The 19,553-nt window shown below is 57.6% G+C and overlaps 3 protein-coding genes across 11 annotated transcripts; 1 reads left to right on the top strand and 2 right to left on the bottom strand.

Moving 5' to 3' along the window:
• Positions 1–3,244: 3,244 nt before the first annotated feature.
• Positions 3,245–6,901, bottom strand: PRDX5 (peroxiredoxin 5). 4 transcript variants are annotated; one of them, XM_001164621.6, is made up of 6 exons: positions 6,597–6,901; positions 5,121–5,255; positions 4,198–4,329; positions 4,087–4,125; positions 3,922–3,983; positions 3,245–3,470 (listed from the first exon to the last, which is right to left on the bottom strand). In XM_001164621.6, the coding sequence occupies exons 1-6, from the start codon at positions 6,765–6,767 to the stop codon at positions 3,365–3,367; spliced, it is 645 nt and encodes a 214-aa protein (XP_001164621.1). In that variant the 5' UTR covers positions 6,768–6,901; the 3' UTR covers positions 3,245–3,364. The 4 variants fall into 4 exon arrangements, with proteins under 4 accessions (XP_001164621.1, XP_001164504.1, XP_024203006.1 ...); XM_001164504.7 differs by lacking the exon at positions 4,198–4,329 and having other exon boundaries at positions 6,597–6,883; XM_024347238.3 differs by lacking the exon at positions 5,121–5,255 and having other exon boundaries at positions 6,597–6,883.
• Positions 6,902–6,908: 7 nt separating this feature from the next.
• TRMT112 (tRNA methyltransferase activator subunit 11-2) lies at positions 6,909–8,296 on the top strand. Its single transcript, XM_003954503.5, has 4 exons — positions 6,909–7,534; positions 7,622–7,723; positions 7,840–7,929; positions 8,019–8,296. Exons 1-4 carry the CDS (start codon positions 7,457–7,459, stop codon positions 8,124–8,126), a joined length of 378 nt encoding a protein of 125 aa, XP_003954552.2. The 5' UTR covers positions 6,909–7,456; the 3' UTR covers positions 8,127–8,296.
• ESRRA (estrogen related receptor alpha) lies at positions 8,244–19,474 on the bottom strand. 6 transcript variants are annotated; one of them, XM_009423369.4, is made up of 7 exons: positions 19,261–19,474; positions 17,495–17,831; positions 10,919–11,035; positions 10,619–10,747; positions 10,075–10,242; positions 9,716–9,985; positions 8,244–9,279 (listed from the first exon to the last, which is right to left on the bottom strand). In XM_009423369.4, exons 2-7 carry the CDS (start codon positions 17,817–17,819, stop codon positions 9,020–9,022), a joined length of 1,269 nt encoding a protein of 422 aa, XP_009421644.1. In that variant the 5' UTR covers positions 17,820–17,831; positions 19,261–19,474; the 3' UTR covers positions 8,244–9,019. The 6 variants fall into 6 exon arrangements, with proteins under 6 accessions (XP_009421644.1, XP_522050.3, XP_063639071.1 ...); XM_522050.9 differs by lacking the exon at positions 19,261–19,474 and adding an exon at positions 18,549–19,213; XM_063783001.1 differs by lacking the exon at positions 19,261–19,474 and adding an exon at positions 18,153–19,132.
• Between the last annotated feature and the right edge of the window lie 79 nt (positions 19,475–19,553).

Raw genomic sequence — 19,553 nt, 5'->3', positions numbered from 1 at the left:
TTTTGCCTAGGCTTCTTCCTTTTAGGTCAACACTCTTCAGGCTCATGTTGGGGTCTGTTCAGCTGCGTTTCAAAGGGACTCTAGACCCAGAAGGCCCAGAACCACTGATGCTGAGTAACACCCTTGGCGTTCTGGTCTGAGTTGCTATGGCCTTGGGCATGCTAGGACAGGCAAGTGAGTTTCACTGGGGCATGTGTTGGGTGGATGTTTCAGCTTCTTTGCTTTTTTTTTTTTTTTTTTGAGACAGACTCTTGCTCTGTGTCCCAGGCTGGCATGCAGTGGCGCGATCTCGGCTCACTGCAACCTCCACCTCCGAGGTTCAAGCAATTCTCCTGCCTCAGCCTCCCTCCCCAGTAGCCGGGATTACAGACATGCGCCACCATGCCCGAGTAATTTTTGTATTTTTAGTAGAGATGAGATTTCTCCATGTTGGCCAGGCTAGTCTCAAAGTCCTGACCTAAAATGATCCACCTGCCTTGGCCTCCCACGGTGCTAGGATTACAGGTGTAAGCCACCCCGCCTGGCCTGTTATGTTTTTTAACATTGGTCTTTCGGCCACCAACAGCCCAGGAAGGCCACAGGCACAGCTCTGCCAGGTGCAGCCCAGATGTCCAGGGCTCTCTGGTCCAGGACACCGTGGCCTGGTCTGCCCTTATCTCCAGGCCTGAAGCCCCACCTGTCCAACCTGGAGACAGCTATGCAAGGTTCTCTTGCCAGGTGCTGTTTAATCTTGGGCCCTCCAGGGCCTGGAGCAGCTTCCAGGGCCAGTCCTCCGTGCCCCCACCCAAGGACGTCCTCACTCCAGCAAGCTCAGCCACATGCTCAGCAGTCAGGGCCACTGAGGCCACAGCCCCACCGCCACCCACACCAGGCTGTCCTAGAGGGCCACCCCAGCCCTGGAAGCCCCCTAAATCCTTCCTAGAGGCCCAGCCAGTGGCAACGGACCTTGGAGGGGACACTTCCTCTAGAGGCCTTGCTTGGCCTCAGCCAGCCCAGATAATAGCCCAGGAGCAGAGGAAACAGGCAGCAGAGTGACAGAGACGGAGCTGGGCTTCCCCGATAGCAGGGAGCTGCCTGGGTAGCGTGGGGTGCACAGCCAGTGGGGTGGGCTATTTGCTACCACCACCCCCTATTTACTAATGGAGACACTCATTAGCTCACAGGTGCCCTGTAGGAAGCTCCATGTCTGTTTTCTCATTTGTATGATGAGAGGATAAAGAGGTGGTATCCGGGAAAGAAAGGGGCTTTGTGCTATGCGTGTCCATGAGGACAATACTGTACCCCCGAGTTTGGCAGGAGAGGAGAGGCAGGCAGTTTACCAGGGCAGCTCGAGGTGCAGTCAGCCTCCTTCCCTGCCCCCACCTGGGACCCCTGAAGGGGTGGCAGGTTGTGGGAGAGAACCACAGTGACAGAGGTTGGTGGGCAGCACGACTCGGGTAGGCTGAGCACCTGCAACCCTGGGCAGGGAGGCTGGCTCCCCTCCTACTGAGTGTCTGTTCTCACAGACGTGACCACAAGCACCCAGCCCCTCCACCTTCAGCAAGCAGCTCCCTGGATGCACCCTCCCTCCCAACACATGCCCACCTCCACCTCCTGGGCATTGCTGTCGTCATGGGTCCTGCTCCCTGCTGCCCATCTGGTGCCTCTCCCAGCCTCCCAGCTTGGGGGCTGCACACCGTAGCCCATGGCCAAGGTGCCTGTAGGGTGGAAGGCAAGCTGCTCATCAGCTTCAGAGAGCCCACTGACCTCCAGGCATCCTCTCTTGTCCCCAACATTCCCCCCCTACTCCTGCTACCCACCTTGCTGCGGCAGCATGGGATTGTCCCACCCTCCACCCCTAGGGCTATGGGGCTCACCCCTAGGGCTATGGGGCTCACCCCTAGGGCTATGGGCCTCCCTCCGCCTCCCACTTGAGGCGCCACTCCCACTGCCTCAAGGGTCATTTGCTCTATGAGGCCCTGCTTTGACCTTCTCCCTGACCTCTCAAGAGTGTGGCCTGCCTGAGTCAGCAGTGGGGGCTGGCCCCTGGGGACCACTACGCAGGAAGTGCCCGGGAACCAGGTATCGATGTGGTTCATGGCAGGGCAGCTCCACGCGGTGATGGAATGCGGACTCCCTGTAGGTGGCTGAGAGGCAGCAGCAGTCCACACCTCACCAATTCTTGTGAGGGCTGTTACCACACCTGGGGTGGGCAGGCAGTCAGCATCGCGCAGGGCACAGAGGCCCCCTAGACTCCACGCAGTGGGACCTCACCATCACAGGCGTGGCTTCCCTGCACCAAGGGGCAGAGGCCCAGGAGCAGGGCCTGCCGTGGCAATGGCCCCCATCCCCACACCCTGCTGGTGTCCCCACTCGAGGCCCCTCACACCCAGCCACCGCTGGTCAGGCCTCACCAGCATCTTCTCCCCTCCACAGCTCACCTAGACTCTTCCCCCAGGGAGCCCTCCTGGAATGAGCAAGTGCTGTGCCAGAGCCCCTCTCCCTGTCCATCAGACGGTCCTAAAGTGACCTGAGCTCTTCCTGGGATGAGGGTGTGCCCAGGAGGGGGTCAAGTCTGAAAGGATGGTGGGGCTGGGCCCCGGCAGGAATGCTGGGAGCCAAGCTTCCCGCCATGGGGTTTCCAGACTAAATGGCATCAGGCAGCACCCAGAGAGCAGGTACAAAGGCCACACTGTGCGCCACATGCCATCGGCCAGGCCTCGCCCTCTGTGCTGCCTCTGTGGGGAGCGCTTCTTCCCTTCCTCTTCAGATTGCTGGCTCCTTCTCAGTGCTCAGTAACACCTGCCTCAAGGCTGGGCACAGTGGCTCACACCTGTAATCCCAGCACTTTGGGAGGTGGAGGCGGGTGATCACCTGAGGTCAGGAGTTCGAGACCAGCCTGGCCAACATGGTGAAAGCCTGTCCCTACCAAAAATACAAAAACTTAGTCGGGCGTGGTGGCAGACACCTGTAATCCCATCTACTGGGGAGTCTGAGGCAGGAAAATCGCTTGAACCTGGGAGGCAGAGGTTGTGGTGAGCCGAGATCATGCCACTGCACTCCAGCCTAGGGGACAGAGTGAAACTGTCTCAAAAAAAAAAAAAAAAACCTCCCTTGAAAGGCCCTCCCTAGCTCCCCCTTAATTAAGCCAGGACCCCCTACATTCTCCCTTTCAGCCCATCTGCGCCCTCACCATTCTCACCCAGTCTGTGATGATGCCAGAATGCCTGGCGCTCAGCAAAACAGCCATTCATAACCAAGGAGATGGCCGCAAACCACAAGTGTTTATTGCAGAAATCTGGCCAACATTCCAATTGCAGGGCCCCAGCACAGGGCTGAGCAGGTGAGATAGGGAGGGGTGGAGGAAGTAATCTGGCCCAGGGCCTCAGAGCTGTGAGATGATATTGGGTGCCAGGCTGCAGGTGAGGCCTGTGCCATCTGGTTCCACATTCAGGGCCTTCACTATGCCATCCTGTACCACCATGGAGAACCTGCCGGAAAGAGGGGCCCAGCCAGCTGCATCAGCCTGGGCCTGGAGACTGGGCATGGAGACAGGCAGTGAACAGCCAGGGGCCCAAGAGAACTCCAGAGAGGACTCCCCCCACAGAGGACTCTCCCCCACAGAGGACTCACCACCACACACGACTCTCTCCACACAGAGGACTCTCCCCACAGAGGACTCTCCCCCACACAGGACTCTCTCCCACACAGGACTCTCTCCACACAGAGGACTCTCCCCACAGAGGACTCTCCCCCACACAGGACTCTCCCCCACAGAGGACTCTCTCCACAGAGGACTCTCCCCACACAGGACTCTCCCCACAGACGACTCTCCCACACAGAGGACTCTCCCCCACAGATGACTCTTCCCACAGAGGACCCTCTCCACAGAGGACTCTCTCCCACAGAGGACTCTCTCCACAGAGGACTCTCCACTTTTACCTCTTGAGACGTCGATTCCCAAAGATGGACACCAGCGAATCATCTAGTAATAAGTCTGTCTCCTAAGAAGAGACAGAGAAAAGTGTCAGAAATCCTTGAAGAGGCCAAGGGCCCCCACTGCTCCCCGCACTGCCATGTCCCTGTGGCGGTCAGGGGAACACTCACCTTCCCAAAGGCCCCAGTGGGATCAGCCAGGAGCCGAACCTGCAGAGAAAGTAAAGGTCACAAGAAGAATATCCTACCTGGTCCTGACTCCCTGCAGGCCCCGCACCTCACCTTGCCTTCCGCCTTGTGGGCTCGGCCCCACTCGCCAGTCACAAAGGCATCATTAACACTCAGACAGGCCACCACCTGGACTCCCTTGGCCTTCAGAGCCTCAGCCTGCTCCACAAACCCTGGCAGGTGGGTCTGAGGAAGGGGAACAAACGGTCGGCAAAGGGATAACTGCATCTGACCCCCAGCCCACCCGTTATCTCCAGGCCCTCCTCAGTGCTCTGCCTCAACACCTTTGATCAGACAAGGAGAGCTGTCCAAACCATTCTATTTCCTTTTTGCCTTGGCCATTAGGAAGCTCAGAATGAAACCTAATGCCTTATGGTCCAGACGTGAACTTTCCATGGGCAGATCTATGTTTTATTTATCTGAGTCCCAAGCACCTTCCACAGTGCCTGTCATTTAGCAGGACCAACAGGGGTGTTGGATTTAATTGTAGTATGTTTTTCTCCAACATTCCTGGTACTGTTCCCTTTTTGCAGTCTCTACTTGTTTTCTTTTTTTTTTTTTATTTTGAGACGGAGTCTCGCTCTTTCACCCAGGCTGGACTGCAGAGGCACGATCTCCACTCACTGCAACCTACGCCTCCTGGGTTCAAGCAATTCTCTGCCTCAGCCTCCCCAGTACCTGGGATTACAGGCGCCCGCCACCATGTCCGGCTGATTTTTTTTGCATTTTTAGTAGAGACAGGGTTTCACCATCTTGGCCAGGCTGGTTTTGAACTCCTGACCTCGTGATCCACCCGCCTTGGCCTCCCAAAGTGCTGGGATTACAGGCGTGAGCCACCGCGCCCAGCTCTACCCAGCTCTACTTGTTTTCTGATGGCACTGAAATGCTTTTTAGGAGTCCTATCAGGACTATGTGGAGGACTTAAGAGCAACACAAAAGATCCCAGGTCCTGATCTTCAGAAGGGGAAGGGCCTCACCTTGGAACATCCAGGGGTGAAGGCCCCAGGAACTCCAAACAGCACACCCTTCTTGCCCTTGAACAGCTCTGCCAGGTTCACCTTGTTCCCTGGCTCCCCTTCAAACACCTCCACTGCTGGGATGGCATCTCCCACCTAGAAGGAAGGACTCCAGGGTAAGTGGGGTGAGGGAGCCGGGGCAAACCAGAGGCAGGAAGGTGAACAGAGAGCCTGGCAGCTGTGCCTGCAGGAACCGGGGCTGAAACCCAGCAGGATACTCCAGCCCTGTCAGTTTCCAAGGGCCCTCCCTGCCCGCTCCCACTGGGTTACCCCATATCCTCCAAGTTTCACGGTGGCCCTGCTCCTCTTAAGGGGCCATTGGTGACAACAGAGAAAGGGAGGGAAGGTTTCCCCATGTGTCGCAAAGGGTTGCATAACATGCTGTCTAGGTTACAGGAAAGGAGTGGAATAAAATGGACAGGGGCTAGAGGGCTGTATTTGGGGGTGAGGAGGAATCCCTGACAACATGGAGGGAGAGGATCTTGGCCAGGTCTGAGGGTCCCACCCTCAGGAGGAGGAAGAGGAAGGGCAGCGGCAGGTGGAACGTTGGGGGAGGGTGTCCAGGCCCCTACACCCAGGAGGTGTAGAACAAAAGAAGGAATCTTTTGAAGGGGGAAGGATCCATCCCCAGAGTACTTGAGGGCTTCATGGGACCAGAGTGGGTAGGGAGAGAGAGTCAGAGGTGAGGGCCTCTGAGGAGCCCAAAGGTTGAGAGCAGGATGAAGTAGAAAGGGAATGGGGTCTCACAAGGTTTGGGAGGAGAAGGGGGAAGGTCCAAGGCCCTGGGGACGGTTCCAGGAAGTGAGTGAAAGACAAGACAAAAAGGTGGGAATTCGCCATGGGGGGAGGGGAGGTCGTGGAGTGGGATGGGGGAAGCCCCCGCGGGGGCGCTAAGGGACAGCTGTTTCAGAAGATAGGGGAAATCAGGCCGGAGTGGTGTCTCACACCTGTAATCCTAGCACTTCGGGAGGCCGAGGCGGGGGGGTTCACCTGAGGTCAGGAGTTCGAGACCAATCTGAACAACGGGGTGAAATCCCGTCTCTACTAAAAATACAATAGCCGGGCGTGGTGGCTCGCATCTGTAGTCCCAGCTACTCAGGAGGCTGAGGCAGTAGAATCGCTTGAACCCGGGAGGCGGAGGCTGCAGTGAGCAGAGATTGCGTCACTGCACTCCAGCCTGGGCGACACAGAAAGACTCCGTCTCAAAAAAAAAACAAAAAACAAAAAACACAATGCCTCGGGACTGTCCCGGGAGGTGAGGCCCCCACGATTGGCGAGAAAGGTGGGCAGCCACGAGGGCCTTCTGAAGGGATGAGCCGGGCGGGCGGCGGGGAGGGGTCTGGCAGGCAGGAAATAAGGCGATACTCTCAGACCAGCGGGACGGGGATTGCCATGAGGGTAGTGGGGGATGTCAGGCCCGGCCGGGCCAGCGGTCACCTTGATTGGGGCCATGGCTGCAGCGGCTCTGCTGAAACTGCGGACCCCGCCAGACGCCCACCCTCCTTCACTGCACCGTCTTGCTGCCGCTGCCGCAGACTGACCGCCGGCCCCACCGACGAGTATATAGCCCGCTGAGCGTCTCAGGGCGCACACGCCAGCTAGTCCCATACCCGCCCCACGGCCACTTCCACTCCGCCTCCTGGCTGGTGCCACCGCAGCAGGCGGGGCACCGCTGGCGGCACAGCGGCGACACCCTGCGGAAGGCGGGCCTGGGCCGCCTCCACTGCGCAGGCGCGAGCGGCCACCCGCAGAACAGAGCTTCCGGGACCCACGCCTCGTTTGCACTGGGGGCTGGACAGCCGACGCAACTACAAATGGGGCGGGGCTTTCGGCACTGGAGCAGCTAATTTGCATATAGGAATGAGGTGCGGCTCGGCTTCCATGGGCCTAATTTACAGATAGGGCGGTATTTCTGCCCCTTAACCGAAAGTGGGATACAGAGGACGACGGCGTTAGGCGCCTGTGTAGGAGTAAAATATGTTTATTTTGCATTCAACGAGAGCCCCTGCATTGCAGCTATTTTGCATATGATTTGCATCTTACGAAGAATTTGTGGCAAAAAAAAGCTGGGCGTGCGCCGTAGGAACCTCCTGCTGAGACGCTTCCGGTAGCGGCGCGTGACCCGACAGGTCTTTCACCTACCTACCTCAGCTCCCACAAACACGAGAAGTTCCAGCAAGTTCGCCACTTCCGGTTCTCCTGGCTATCCAATAGCATCGAGTGGAGCATCCCCGGAAGTGAGGCAGCGGAGGACGACCTCTTTCCGGTTCCGGCCTGGCGAGAGTTTGTGCGGCGACATGAAACTGCTTACCCACAATCTGCTGAGCTCGCATGTGCGGGGGGTGGGGTCCCGTGGCTTCCCCCTGCGCCTCCAGGTACCCGCCGGCGGCAGTCTTCCCTTTTCGGGCGGGATGGTGGGCCGGGGTCCAGTGCTTGCCTAACTAAACTCCTCCGCCCTGCAGGCCACCGAGGTCCGTATCTGCCCTGTGGAATTCAACCCCAACTTCGTGGCGCGTATGATACCTAAAGTGGAGTGGTCGGCGTTCCTGGAGGCGGCCGATAACGTGAGGATCCTTACCCCGCCCCAGCATATCCCGGGGAATGCGGGGCGGGCACACCTCAGCCGGGCTGAGGCGGGAGTTCGGGATGCCCGGAGATAATTTCGGTCTCTTGCCCACAGTTGCGCCTGATCCAGGTGCCTAAAGGGCCGGTTGAGGGATATGAGGAGAATGAGGAGTTTCTGAGGACCATGCACCACCTGCTGCTGGAGGTGAGAAGCGGCCCATCACTTGCTTCCCGGGCCACCTGCCTCCCGCACTGAGGCTGCCAGTGCTGAGCTCTGTCCCTCCCCGCCCGCAGGTGGAAGTGATAGAGGGCACCCTGCAGTGCCCGGAATCTGGACGTATGTTCCCCATCAGCCGCGGGATCCCCAACATGCTGCTGAGTGAAGAGGAAACTGAGAGTTGATTGTGCCAGGCGCCAGTTTTTCTTGTTATGACTGTGTATTTTTGTTGATCTATACCCTGTTTCCGAATTCTGCCGTGTGTATCCCCAACCCTTGACCCAATGACACCAAACACAGTGTTCTTGAGCTCGATATTATATATTTTTTTCTCATTAAAGGTTTAAAACCAAAAGCGGTTTCTCTTTGCAGCAAATATACATTAAAATAGAGTCTCTGTACAGCCAAGGGCTCTGGGCCCTGGCTTGCCCCATGTCCCTGCGCCTCCCTGGCCAAACCCAAAAATAAATATAGTGTTATTGCTCTGCAGGGCATAGAGGCAGTGCTCTCCTACCCCCTGAGGAGGCTCGTTGGGAGCTGATGGGGAAGCCCTGGCCACCCCAGGGGTCCAGGGGCTGGAGTCTGCTTGGAGTTATTGCTTCAAGGGGGGCACTAATGCCCGATGCAAATGATGAGAGGAGGAGCGAAGGGGGCATGGGCCTTTGCTCTCCAAGTCCCACTCTGCTTTGAAGAGGGGGTAGGATTAAGCAGCAGCAAAAGCATCACCCACTGGGAGACTCTGGCCTCCATCCCCTTCCCTCCCTGAGATAGGTTTCTGCCTCCCACGCATCCCGTGCAGCCCCCTATGGCTTCCGCAAGGCCCCCTACACTCTGGGGGCACGTTATGGCTTGCAAGGGGCAGCACTGTGCCCAGAGCCTGGACACACGTTCCCAGCTTCTGACACCCCCTAGGAGGGGGAGGAGAGGGCGTGGGGCCTGCTCCCAGAGGCTGATGGCATTGCCCTGGCCCTGCCAGCAGGCTGTGGCATTGCCCAGACCCCAGCTCCGCCCCAGCCCTTGGGGCTGACCCCATGCTAGGCAGGTCCTGCCAGAACCCCCACCAGTCCCACCCCTTGCCTCAGTCCATCATGGCCTCAAGCATCTCCAAGAACAGCTTGTGCATGGGCACCTTGCCCTCCAGCTTCACCCCATAGAAATGGGCCAGCACTTTGCCCGCTGTCTGGCGGAGGAGCGGTAGCGTGAGCAGCAGCCTGCCCGCCCGCCGCCGCTCAGCACCCCCTCCGGGGCCAGCCCGGCCGGCTTCGTACTCCAGCAGGGCCTCGTGCAGAGCTTCTCGCAGCTGCTCCACAGCCTCGGCATCTTCGATGTGCACAGAGTCTGCAAGAAGAGAGGAGTGTGGTGTTGGCCTGGGCTATCTCTGGCAAGGGCACTCCCCGTATCTTGAGCACTGCTGGATGGGGCCTAAGGAGGAGCCAAACGAGGATTTGTTGATTGGCTGACTGAGAGGCACCACTCATTGCTGCGGCTTGTGGGCCAGGACCCCACCCTCTCTCCCTCAACTGTGGCTACCTTGTACCGTCCCCACCTTCCCTCCCACTAAACGACCTTTCTGCATTAGTGTGGCACTAGGGCTCAAAATCCTGTGTGCAGTTTGGAGCCTGCACTTGGCTTGCTTTTTGACTTCTAGCAAGTCATTGTTCTTCCCTAAGCCTCAGTTTTCGTTATCTGCAAAATGGGACTGTGCTGCCGTCACTGAGTTAACCTGAAGACCTTACGGAGACACCTCACCTGTCAGTGCCTGCCCCAGACTCACCTGAATTGGCAAGGGCCAAGGCCTTTAGTAGAACATACTCCTCTCGCTCCAGCCGCAGGGCCTGCAGCCGCCGCACTAGTTGCAGCAGGGCAGCCCCCAGTTCCCCCAGGCCAGCTGCCCGTGCCCCCTCTTCATCCAGGACTAAGTCCTCAGCGAAGGCCAGCTCATCCTGCAGTGGCAGTGAGCGCTGGGCCACACCCAGCACCAGCACCTCCATCCACACGCTCTGCAGTACTGACATCTGGTCAGACAGCGACAGCGATGAGAAGCCTAGGGGGCAGCGGGGAGCGGGCCTGGCTGAGCAAGCGCACCAGAGCCGGGCCCGTTTAGGGCAGCCCCGGGTCACCTGGGCCCTTTACCTGGGATGCTCTTGGCCCAGCTGATGGTGACCACAATCTCTCGGTCAAAGAGGTCACAGAGGGTAGCCACGGCTGGGAGGTGCCCATCAGGGCCTGCGGGGTCAGGCATGGCATAGAGCTTCTCAGGCTCAACCACCAGCAGATGAGACACCAGTGCATTCACTGGGGCTGCGGTGACAATTAGAGGACAAGAGTCAGGAGCACTCGAATCTGTCAGGCCTCAGGGGTCAAGCATCTTCCCACAGTGGCTCCCCCTGTGGCCTTCCTCAGTAGCAGCTGTCCAGTGACTTCCCTCCAGGGAAGAGCGCTAACTGTCTCCCAGGGAAAGCCCGTGTGTTTGTGGACAGGCTGTGAGCGTTGGAAAATCGTCCCTGTTCCCAGTTCTACTACTTTTCCTGATACAGGAAAAGGCAGTTTCACATGTCTTGGGGAAATGAGTGAGTGAAGAGACGAAGGGGAAATACAAGTCCCAGTGCCCAAGGTAACTATGATGCCACACATAGGCCTCCGGTTTCTTAGCCCCAGGTACCCACAGTGCTCTCACCTGTCTTCCGGGGGCCTCCAGCGACTGCCAGGGGCCCAGCAGGGAAGGGGCCCGGGAAGGGCAGTGGGTCCACCTCCGGCCGCCGCTTGTACTTCTGCCGCCCACCCCGGACACGGTCCAGGCGCACTCCTTGAATTGTGGGACAGATAGGACTGTGACTGTGGTGCTGTGGGCAGGGTGGGGCTTGCTCTCCAGAGCTGTCCTCCCCGAGTCCACTCACCAGAACTCCCAGACCTCACCCCCACCTGGCCCGGGTCCCCGACTCCCCCAGCCCTCGCCCAGCCCCTGCCCAGCGCTCACCCTCCTTGAGCATGCCCACCCGCAGGCACTTGGTGAAGCGGCAGGCCTGGCAGGCCTTGCGTCTCCGCTTGGTGATCTCACACTCGTTGGAGGCCGGACAGCTGTACTCGATGCTCCCTGCCAGGAAGAGGCAGGGCTCCAGTGGCGGCCTCCCGGGGCCGGGAGGGGACCCAGCTGACAGGAGAGCCCTGACTCTCCCCGGGCAAGCACAGGTCTGGGGGTATGGGGAGGAAAGGGAGAGCAGGCGGCCATGAGCAGGCAGGGAGGGGAGTGGCTGCTGGGCGGGGGAGCCCTGCCTGGATGAGGGAGGAGCTGGACCAGGCAGCGGGGCTGCATCTCGGCCCCAAGCCTCATCTCTGGACCACACTGCCCTCATCTGCCGACATCAAGGGCCACAAGGACCTCTGCATTGCTAAATCCAGTGGTCAATTCTTAGTCCTCATGTTACTTGGCCTAAAAGGAGGATCTAAGGCTGTTGATCACTTCCTGCTCCTAGAAACACTGAAACACTTTCTTCTTTTGCTTCTAGGACAGCATACACTCTGGTTTTCCTCCCACCGCACCAGCCACTTTGTGGTTTCTGAGCATCTTCCCAAGCTCTTCCATCCAGACTGCCAGGGCTGTCCTTGGAGCTCATCTCCAATCCCGTGGCGATCTTCCCCAGCCATGGGGCTCTCACGTTTCTACCTCTAGCCTGGACTTGCTGTGAGCTCCAGACCCATCTCTCCAGCTGCCTCCTTGACATCCTGCATGTCTAGAAGGCATCTCGGACCGAACACAGCCTACGTGGACTCCACGTGTTCACTTGCCCAAGAAGAAACCTAGGCAGAATCTCTGGTTCCTCTCACACCCCACATCCAAGCCACCGACACATTCTGGTGGGCTTTACCTCCTCCAAGGTCCAGAATCCACCTCCTGCCCCTGGCAACTACTTCCACCCTTGACCTGATAGTCACTGTCACCTCGCCCCTCGCTTGGCTGTCCCTGCTTGCTCCAATCTGTTCTCGACTCAGCAGCCAAGAGGGTCCTATTAAGCCTCCATTACATCCTGTACCTCCTCTTCTCAAAACCCTCTGGGGATTTCCCTTCTCTGAGTCCAAGCCAAAGCGAACCTACGTCCTCCTAGGCCTACGCCCCTGCTTCTTGCCTCCTTTTGACCTCTACTCCTTGCTCTCGCCTCCTCCATGTTCCTCAAACAGGCCCTGCCTGGAGCTCTGGTCCTGAAGTCCACACAGGCTCCCTCACCTCCCTCTGCTCACTGTCACCTTGAAGGTCTTCCCTGGCCACCCTGTGATAATGCCAAATCCCTTTGCAGAGTCCTCCTGGCCTCTGAGCCCTGCTTCTGGTTTCTCTTCAGCCCTCAGCACCACGGACCACGCTGCAAATGCACTCACCTATCTTGTTTATTACGCCTCCCCCTTCAGTGGCAGCTCCACCAGGGCAGGAACTGGCCCCAGCACTAGCAACGAGGCCTGGCACATGGTGGGTGCTGGCAGCCCTCCTGGCCTCACAGGGCCCCGCAAGGACCAAATGACACAGCTAGACAGCAGGCCCGCAGCACATTTCTCCTCGCGGTGCATTTTCTCCTACCCCCATTTGGGCTTCTGCACTCAGCTCAAGACACCACGGCCGGGCACGGTGGCTCACGCCTGTAATCCCAGCACTTTGGGAGACCGAGGTGGGTGGATCACCTGAGGTCAGAAGTTCAAGACCAGCCTGGCCAACATGGTAAAACCCCGTCTCTACTAAAAGTACAAAAATTAGCCGGGTGTGGTGGCAGGCACCTGTAGTCCTAGCTACTCAGGAGGCTGAGGCAGGAGAATCGCTTGAACCCGGGAGGCAGAGGTTGCAGTGAGCCGAGATTGTGCCACTGCACTCCAGCCTGGGTGACACAGTGAGACTCCATCTTGAAAAAAAAAAATTAGCCGGGCATGGTGGTGCATGTCTGTAATCCCAGCTGCTCCGGAGGCTGAGGCAGGAGAATCGCTTGAACCCGGGAGGCAGAGGCTGCAGTGAGCCAAGATCGTGCCATTGCACTCCAGCCTGGGCAACCAGAGCGAAACTCTGTACCAAAAAAAAAAAAAAAAAAAAAAAAAAAGGCCAGGCACAGTGGCTCACGCCTATAATCCCAGCACTTTGGGAGGCCGAGGCAGGCAGATCACGAGGTCAGGAGTTTGAGACCAGCCTGACCAACACGGTGAAACCCTGTCTCTACTAAAAATACAAAAATTAGTTGGGCGTGTGCCTGTAGTCCCAGCTACTCGGGAGGCTGAGGGAGAACAATCGCTTGAACCTGGGAGGCAGAGGTTGCAGTAAGCTGAGATCGTGCCACTGTACTATAGCCTGGCAACAGAGTGAGACTCCGTCTAAAAAAAAAAAAGAAGCCGGGAGCGTAATCCCAGCACTTTGGGAGGCCGAGGCGGGTGGATCACGAGGTCAGGAGATCGAGACCATCCTGGCTAACATGGTGAAACCCAGTCTCTACTAAAAATACCAAAATTAGCCGTGCGTGGTGCCATGCGCCTGTAATCCCACCTACTGGGGAGGCTGAGGCAGGAGAATCGCTTGAACCTGGGAGGCGGAGCTTGCACTGAGCCGAGATCGCGCCACTGGACTCTAGCCTGGGCAACAAAGCGAGACTCCGTCTCAAAAAAAAAAAAAGACAAGCCCTCTGGAGCCTCAGAACCAGCACCTCCCCTTCCTGCACATACCACAGCGGTAATAAGACAAGTCTGTGCAACTCACTGTTGCCCAGCTCTCCCCTCTGCCAGGATGTAAACTGCCTGAGGGCAGAAACAGCCCTGCTTCAGCCCCAGCTATGTCCCCAAGGCCTGGAACACTGGCCAGGACAGCAAAGAACAGGTCTGTGCCGAACAGGGACTCTGGCTACCACATACCTTTATGACCTTGAGCAAGTCCCATACCTAACCCCTTGAACCCTCAGTTTCCCAGCTGTAAAAGTGCCCCACAGAGTTGGGTCGTGAGAATTAAAGGGGATAATATGGTCAAAACATCCAGCATGGTTCATGACACCTAAGTGCTCAATATACAATTCCTATTCACAGCCAGCACACAATAAATATTTGTCAATAGTCAACATACAGTGAGGGGCCCCAGGGTAGGTAGGAGATACCCGCACCCTGGCCGGCTGGCTCACTGTTCTTCAGAGTGGGAAGGGTGCACAAAGTTTAAGATTGGTGGATTTTGGCCAAGTTAAAACTTGCTGGATTGGCTGGGTGCAGTGGCTCACACCTATAATCCCAGCACTTTGGAAGCCCGAGGAGGGCAGATCACCTGAGGTCAGAAGTTTGAGACCAGCCTGGCCAACATGGTGAAACCCCATCCCTACTGAAAACACAAAAATTAGCAGGGCATGGTGGCAGGCGCCTGTAATCCCAGCTACTTGGGAGGCTGAGGCAGGTGAATGGCTTGAACCCGGGAGGCAGAGGTTGCAGTGAACCACGACTGCAGGCCGTTGCACTCCAGCCTGGACAACAAGAGCAAAACTCCATCTCAAAAAGAAAAAAAAAAACCCGGCCAGGAGCAGTGGCTCATGCCTGTAATCCCAGCACTTTGGGAGTCCAAGGCAGGTGGATCTCGAGGTCAGGAGATCGAGACCATCTTGGCTAACACGCTGAAACCCCGTCTCTACTGTCTCTACTAAAAGTACAAAAAATTAGCCAGGCGTGGTGGGGGGCACCTGTAGTCCCAGCTACTCAGGAGGCTGAGGCAGGAGAATGGTGTGAACCCGGGAGGCGGAGCTTGCAGTGAGCCGAGATCGTGCCACTGCACTCCAGCCTGGGCGACCACACGAGACTGTCTCAAAAAAAAAAAAAAAAGTGCTGGAATGTCACAATCAGTCATTCAGCGTCTGTCCAAAGTTCGGTGTTATTAGTAATAAGCAGAGGAAGCAGTCTAACATTGAAGAGCTCAGCTCTGGACCTATACTGACCCAAGTTCAAATCTTGGTTCTGCCATTTCCTAGTTGTGAGACTTCAACAAAGTTTCAAATGCCTCTCTTAGTTTCAGTTATAACAGTACTGACACCTTATAGGGTTGCTGTGGGGACTAACTGAGATCATAAAAGAACACAGTGCCTAGCACAAGGTAAGCACTCAAGATTTTTTTTTTTTTTTTTTTTTTTTGATACGAACTCTCACTCTGTCACCCAGGCTGGGAGTGCAGTGGCACGATCTTGGCTAACTCCAACCTCCGCCTCCTGGGTTCCAGCGATTCTCCTGCCTCAGCCTCCTGAGTAGCTGGGACTACAGGCACCCACCACGACACCTGGCTAATTTTTGTATTTCTAGTACAGACAGGGTTTCACCATGTTGGCCAGGCTGGTCTCGAACTCCTGACCTTGTGATCCTCCCATCTCAGCCTCCGAAAGTGCTGAGATTACAGGTGTGAGCCACCACACTTGGCCTTTTTTTTTTTTTTTTAATTATACGTGTTATAGCCCCCAAAGTAACCAATGGTTACATAAAAGCAGAAATAACGGAAATAATAGGCCCTTCCCAGGCAATGCTTAATGTCAGCATCTTGCTCATTCCCCCAAATTCTGATAAGCTTTCCTGAGTGAGAAAAAAATTAGTGACTTTTAAGAGCAGACATGCCATGCCTGTAAGTCCTTTTTTTTTTTTTTTTTTTGAGATGAGAGTGTCTCATTCTGTTGCCCAGACTAGAGTGCTGTGGCATGATCTCAGCTCACTGCAACCTCTGCCTCCCGGGTTCAAGCAATTCTTCTGCCTCAGCCTCCCAAGTAGTGGGATTACAGGCACTCACCACCACGCCCGGCTAATTTTTGTATTTTTAGTAGAGACAGGGTTTTACCATGTTGGCCAGGCTGGTCTCAAACTCCTGACCTCGTGATCCGCCTGCCTCAGCCTCCCAAAGTGCTGGGATTACAGGCCATGAGCCACCAAGCCCAGCGTTTTTGGGTTTTTTTGTTTTTGTTTTTGTTTTTTGAGATGGAGTTTCACTTTTGTTGCCCAGGCTAGAGTGCAATGGCGCGATCTGGGCTCATTGCAACCTCTGCCTCCCAGGTTCAAGCAATTCTCCTGTCTCAGCCTCTTGAGTGGGATGACAGGCGCATGCCACCACGCTTGGCTAATTTTTGTATTTTTAGTAGAGACGGGGTTTCATCACATTGGTCATGCTGGTCTCAAACTCCTGACCTCAGGTGATCTGCCCGTCTCGGCCTCCCAAAGTGCTGGGATTACAGGCATGAGCCACCGCGCCCGGCCTTTTTTTTTTTTTTTTTGAGACGGAGTCTCACTCTGTCGCCCAGGCTGGAGTGCAGTGGCATGATCTTGGCTCACTGCAACCTCTGCCTCCTGGGTTCACGCCATTCTCCTGCCTCAGCCTCCCAAGTAGCTGGGATTACAGGCGCCCGCCACCATGCCCAGCTAATTTTTTGTATTTTTAGTAGAGACAGTGTTTCACCGTGTTAGCCAGGATGTTCTCGATCTCCTGACCTCATGATCTGCCTGCCTCGGCCTCCCAAAGTGCTGGGATTACATGAGCCACAGTGCCCGGCCTTTTTTTTTTTTTTTTGAGATGGAATCTCGCTCTGTCACCCAGGCTGGAGTGCAGTGGTGTGATCTTGGCTCACTGCAACCTCTGCCTCCTGGGTTCAAGCAATTCTCCTGCCTCAGCCTCTCAAGTAGCAAGTAGCTGAGATTACAGGCGCGAGCCACCATGCCCAGCTAATTTTTTGCATTTTTAGTAGAGATGCGGTTTCACCACCCTGGCCAGGCTGGTCTCGATCTCCTGACCTCAGGTGATCCGCCCACCTTGGCCTCCCAAAGTGCTGGGATTACAGGTGTGAGCAACTGTGTCCGGCCTTGCCTGTTAGTCTTTTTAAAGTTGGGTGCTAAACTATGATGTAGCCCCTCTCAAGTACTGATAAAAATCTGCCTTGTTTTGGGAGGCCGAGGCAGGTGGATCATTTGTGGTCAGGAATTCCAGACCAGCCTGGCCGACATGGTGAAACGTCGTCTCTACTAAAAATACAAAAATTAGCTGGGCGTGGTGGTGCACACCTGCAGTCTCAGCTACTCAGGAGGCTGAGGCAGGAGAATATCTTGAACCCAGGGGCAAAGGTTGCAGTGAGCAGAGATTGTGCCACTGCACTCTAGCCTGAACAACAGAGTGAGACTCTGTCTCAAAAAAAAAAAAAAATTAAAATCTGCCTTGTGTTGGTGCTGCTTTGGGAAAATTAAGAAAAAGGGGACATGTTCTATGCTGGGGACAGGTCAGAAGCTGCCAGAAACAAGAACAAAGCTTAGGAACAGACAGAGGCTGCCTTGGACTCTTTCAGAGCCACTGTAGAAGGTGCTGGGCCTAGAGTACCCAGGTGGTACCCTGAACTCACTCACATCCACTGCAATGCATCAGCACACCCGGTGCTTTTACCATACTTCTCAGGGAAAGGGTGTCTCTGGGAGGTAGAGGGACTGGAAACACCAGATTGTCAGCCTCAAGTGGTGCCACAGCCATCTGGGGGCCTATTGCACCCAGCAGTGTACCCAGAGGGTGCAGGGCAAAGGACAGGGGAGTGGGCTGGGGGCTCACCCTGGATGGTCCTCTTGAAGAAGGCTTTGCAGGCCTCACAGGATGCCACACCATAGTGGTAGCCGGAGGCCACGTCCCCACAGACCAGGCAGAGGCGCTTGGGCAGGGAGCTGAGCACCAGCTTCCCACCGCCCTGCTCGCCAGGCCCAGCCCCCTCCCCATCCTCCTCTTCCTTGTGGCCTGGGAGGCAGCGAGTGGGAGCTGGACCAGGGGCCAGGGCCACAGGAGGCTCGGTCTCCGTCTCCGAGGAACCCTTTGGACTGTCGGGGCTGGCCGGCTCTGCCTTGATGTAGAGAGGCTCAATGCCCACCACCTGGCTGGACATGGCGCTGGTCACCTGCACGGAGAGACCCATGGGTTCGCAGGAAAGCACTGGGATGGGGGATGGGAGACACCCTGCCACACGGGTTGCCCAACCTCGGGCCTAGGGCCAGGCTTCCAAGCCCAGCAAGTGGGGAAGAAGGGGGGCAGAGTCCAAGGAAGGACTGCCCAGGAACACTGCCCCCTCCTAGCTGTTGCCATGGAAACAGAGTCTTCAGGGCCAGTAACTGACAGCAGGTCTCCCCCTTGGGAACCTGGGGGAGGCTTAGAAAGCCCCTACTCCCACCCAGGCCAGGGAGCAGGGTAACCGTAGCCCCCAGGCAACCTTCAACCCCACCTGGAATCCCTAGCCAGGAGCAGGATACTTCCGTTTTCTCCAGATGTTGGGGGAACCTCTGAGACCCTGCCCTCATCTGGGTATTCTGCATTGGAGAGCAGACCCAAGGCCAGTGGACGTGCTCACACCGAGTTCACACACTCCACTCACCGGGGTGCTCAGGAGCCCCACAAGCCCACGCAGGCTCGCTCTCTGCTTAGGGCTTTCACACTTGCACCGGCCTTCCCAAACCCGTGCTCACTCCTGCTCACACTTGTGCTCACACACTTCTCCTGGAGCGCACACCCCATCCACGAACTCAGTCAAGGCTCATGATCACACACACTCTCACTAGGTCTCCCCACATCCACACGCACAGGCACGGATTCATGAAAACACCTCCAGAGCTTTTCACACCTGACACGCGGCTGCCCTCCTGCCCCAGCATGCCGGTCCCAGGCACACGGCGGGCGCCGCTCCACCTCCTCGCGACCAGCCTGCAGGTCCACTCTTATACTCCCGCTGTCGCAGAGGCCGCCACCTCCCGGGGCGCCGCGTCCCGCCCCCAACCTGCGCACACCTTTGGGAAGTTGCCTAAAGTTGCTACGCCTCCCCCTCCCCGCCCGCGGGAGACCTCTACCAGGTTATCAGGAAGTAAGTGGGGAGAGCCAAGGAGGAGGAAGTTCTCCCCTGCCGGTGCGATGACCTTTGACCCAGAGAGGAGGGTGGCCCCAGGCCCCTTCGAGCGCCCCCAAGTGGTCTTCAGAGCCCCTTCCCAGACATAGAGCCCTCCCCGTCTTCCACCCCGGCCAGCCCCAGGGACTTCGGCAAGTGCGGGATTGAACCCTGCCCCGGAGCGGGCTGGATCGGAGGCCCAACCCTGACCCGAGTCAGGACCCGCAGCCAGAGCCAGATCCTGCCCCAGGCCGGCCCACCAGGACTCGGACGCCGGATCCCGCCTGAACCCTGACCAGTCCGACCCTCGACTGGGTCCCAACCGTGGCCCGGACTGGCCCCAGAGTCGGACCCCGCCTGCAGCCCGCCCCGCCCGCCTCCCTGCCGCGCTCGCACATGGCCCCCGCGCCCCGCCCGCCCACCCCCGCGGCAGCGCTCCCCTCCGCCCCCGGACCTGGGGCTCCGGCAGCGCGGTCGGGCAGGCATGGGGGCCGAGCGGCCCGGAGTGCCGGAGTGAGCCCGGGGCCGCGGGCGGCCCCTCCTCCGCCGCCTCCTCGGGCCGCGCCGCCCCACCGCGCCGCGTCCCCTCACTCGGCGGCGCCGCCGGCTGCTTGTAGGACACAAAAGGACATCGCGGCCGCTTCCTACTCCGCTTCCTCCAGCTGACAGCGGGGGTGGGGCCGGCCGTGCGCATGCAAAGCAGGGGGCGGGGCCCGGGGTCCTATGCTAATCAGACCAGCGGGGCGG

Source organism: Pan troglodytes, chromosome 9, assembly GCF_028858775.2.
Source record: "Pan troglodytes isolate AG18354 chromosome 9, NHGRI_mPanTro3-v2.0_pri, whole genome shotgun sequence".
Taxonomy (NCBI): Eukaryota; Metazoa; Chordata; class Mammalia; order Primates; family Hominidae; genus Pan; species Pan troglodytes.
The sequence above is the reverse complement of the archived record's forward strand: the minus strand, read 5'-3'. Positions and strand labels throughout refer to the sequence as shown.

What these genes read in the sequence shown, in the direction of transcription:
- TRMT112 (XM_003954503.5), top strand. Translation starts at nt 7,457, where the DNA reads ATGAAACTGCTTACCCACAATCTGCTGAGCTCGCATGTGCGGGGGGTG. An exon ending in GCTTCCCCCTGCGCCTCCAG is followed by an intron (nt 7,535 to 7,621) that starts GTACCCGCCGGC and finishes TCCGCCCTGCAG; the next exon opens with GCCACCGAGGTCCGTATCTG. An exon ending in TCCTGGAGGCGGCCGATAAC is followed by an intron (nt 7,724 to 7,839) that starts GTGAGGATCCTT and finishes TCTTGCCCACAG; the next exon opens with TTGCGCCTGATCCAGGTGCC.
- ESRRA (XM_016921155.3), bottom strand. Translation starts at nt 17,849, where the DNA reads ATGGGTCTCTCCGTGCAGGTGACCAGCGCCATGTCCAGCCAGGTGGTG. An exon ending in GGTGGGCATGCTCAAGGAGG is followed by an intron (nt 10,748 to 10,918) that starts GTGAGCGCTGGG and finishes CCACAATTCAAG; the next exon opens with GAGTGCGCCTGGACCGTGTC. An exon ending in CTTGGCCCTTGCCAATTCAG is followed by an intron (nt 9,280 to 9,715) that starts GTGAGTCTGGGG and finishes CTCTTCTTGCAG; the next exon opens with ACTCTGTGCACATCGAAGAT.
- PRDX5 (XM_001164621.6), bottom strand. Translation starts at nt 6,767, where the DNA reads ATGGGACTAGCTGGCGTGTGCGCCCTGAGACGCTCAGCGGGCTATATA. An exon ending in CAGCCATGGCCCCAATCAAG is followed by an intron (nt 5,256 to 6,596) that starts GTGACCGCTGGC and finishes CCTTCCTTCTAG; the next exon opens with GTGGGAGATGCCATCCCAGC. An exon ending in CCACTGGGGCCTTTGGGAAG is followed by an intron (nt 3,984 to 4,086) that starts GTGAGTGTTCCC and finishes GTCTCTTCTTAG; the next exon opens with GAGACAGACTTATTACTAGA.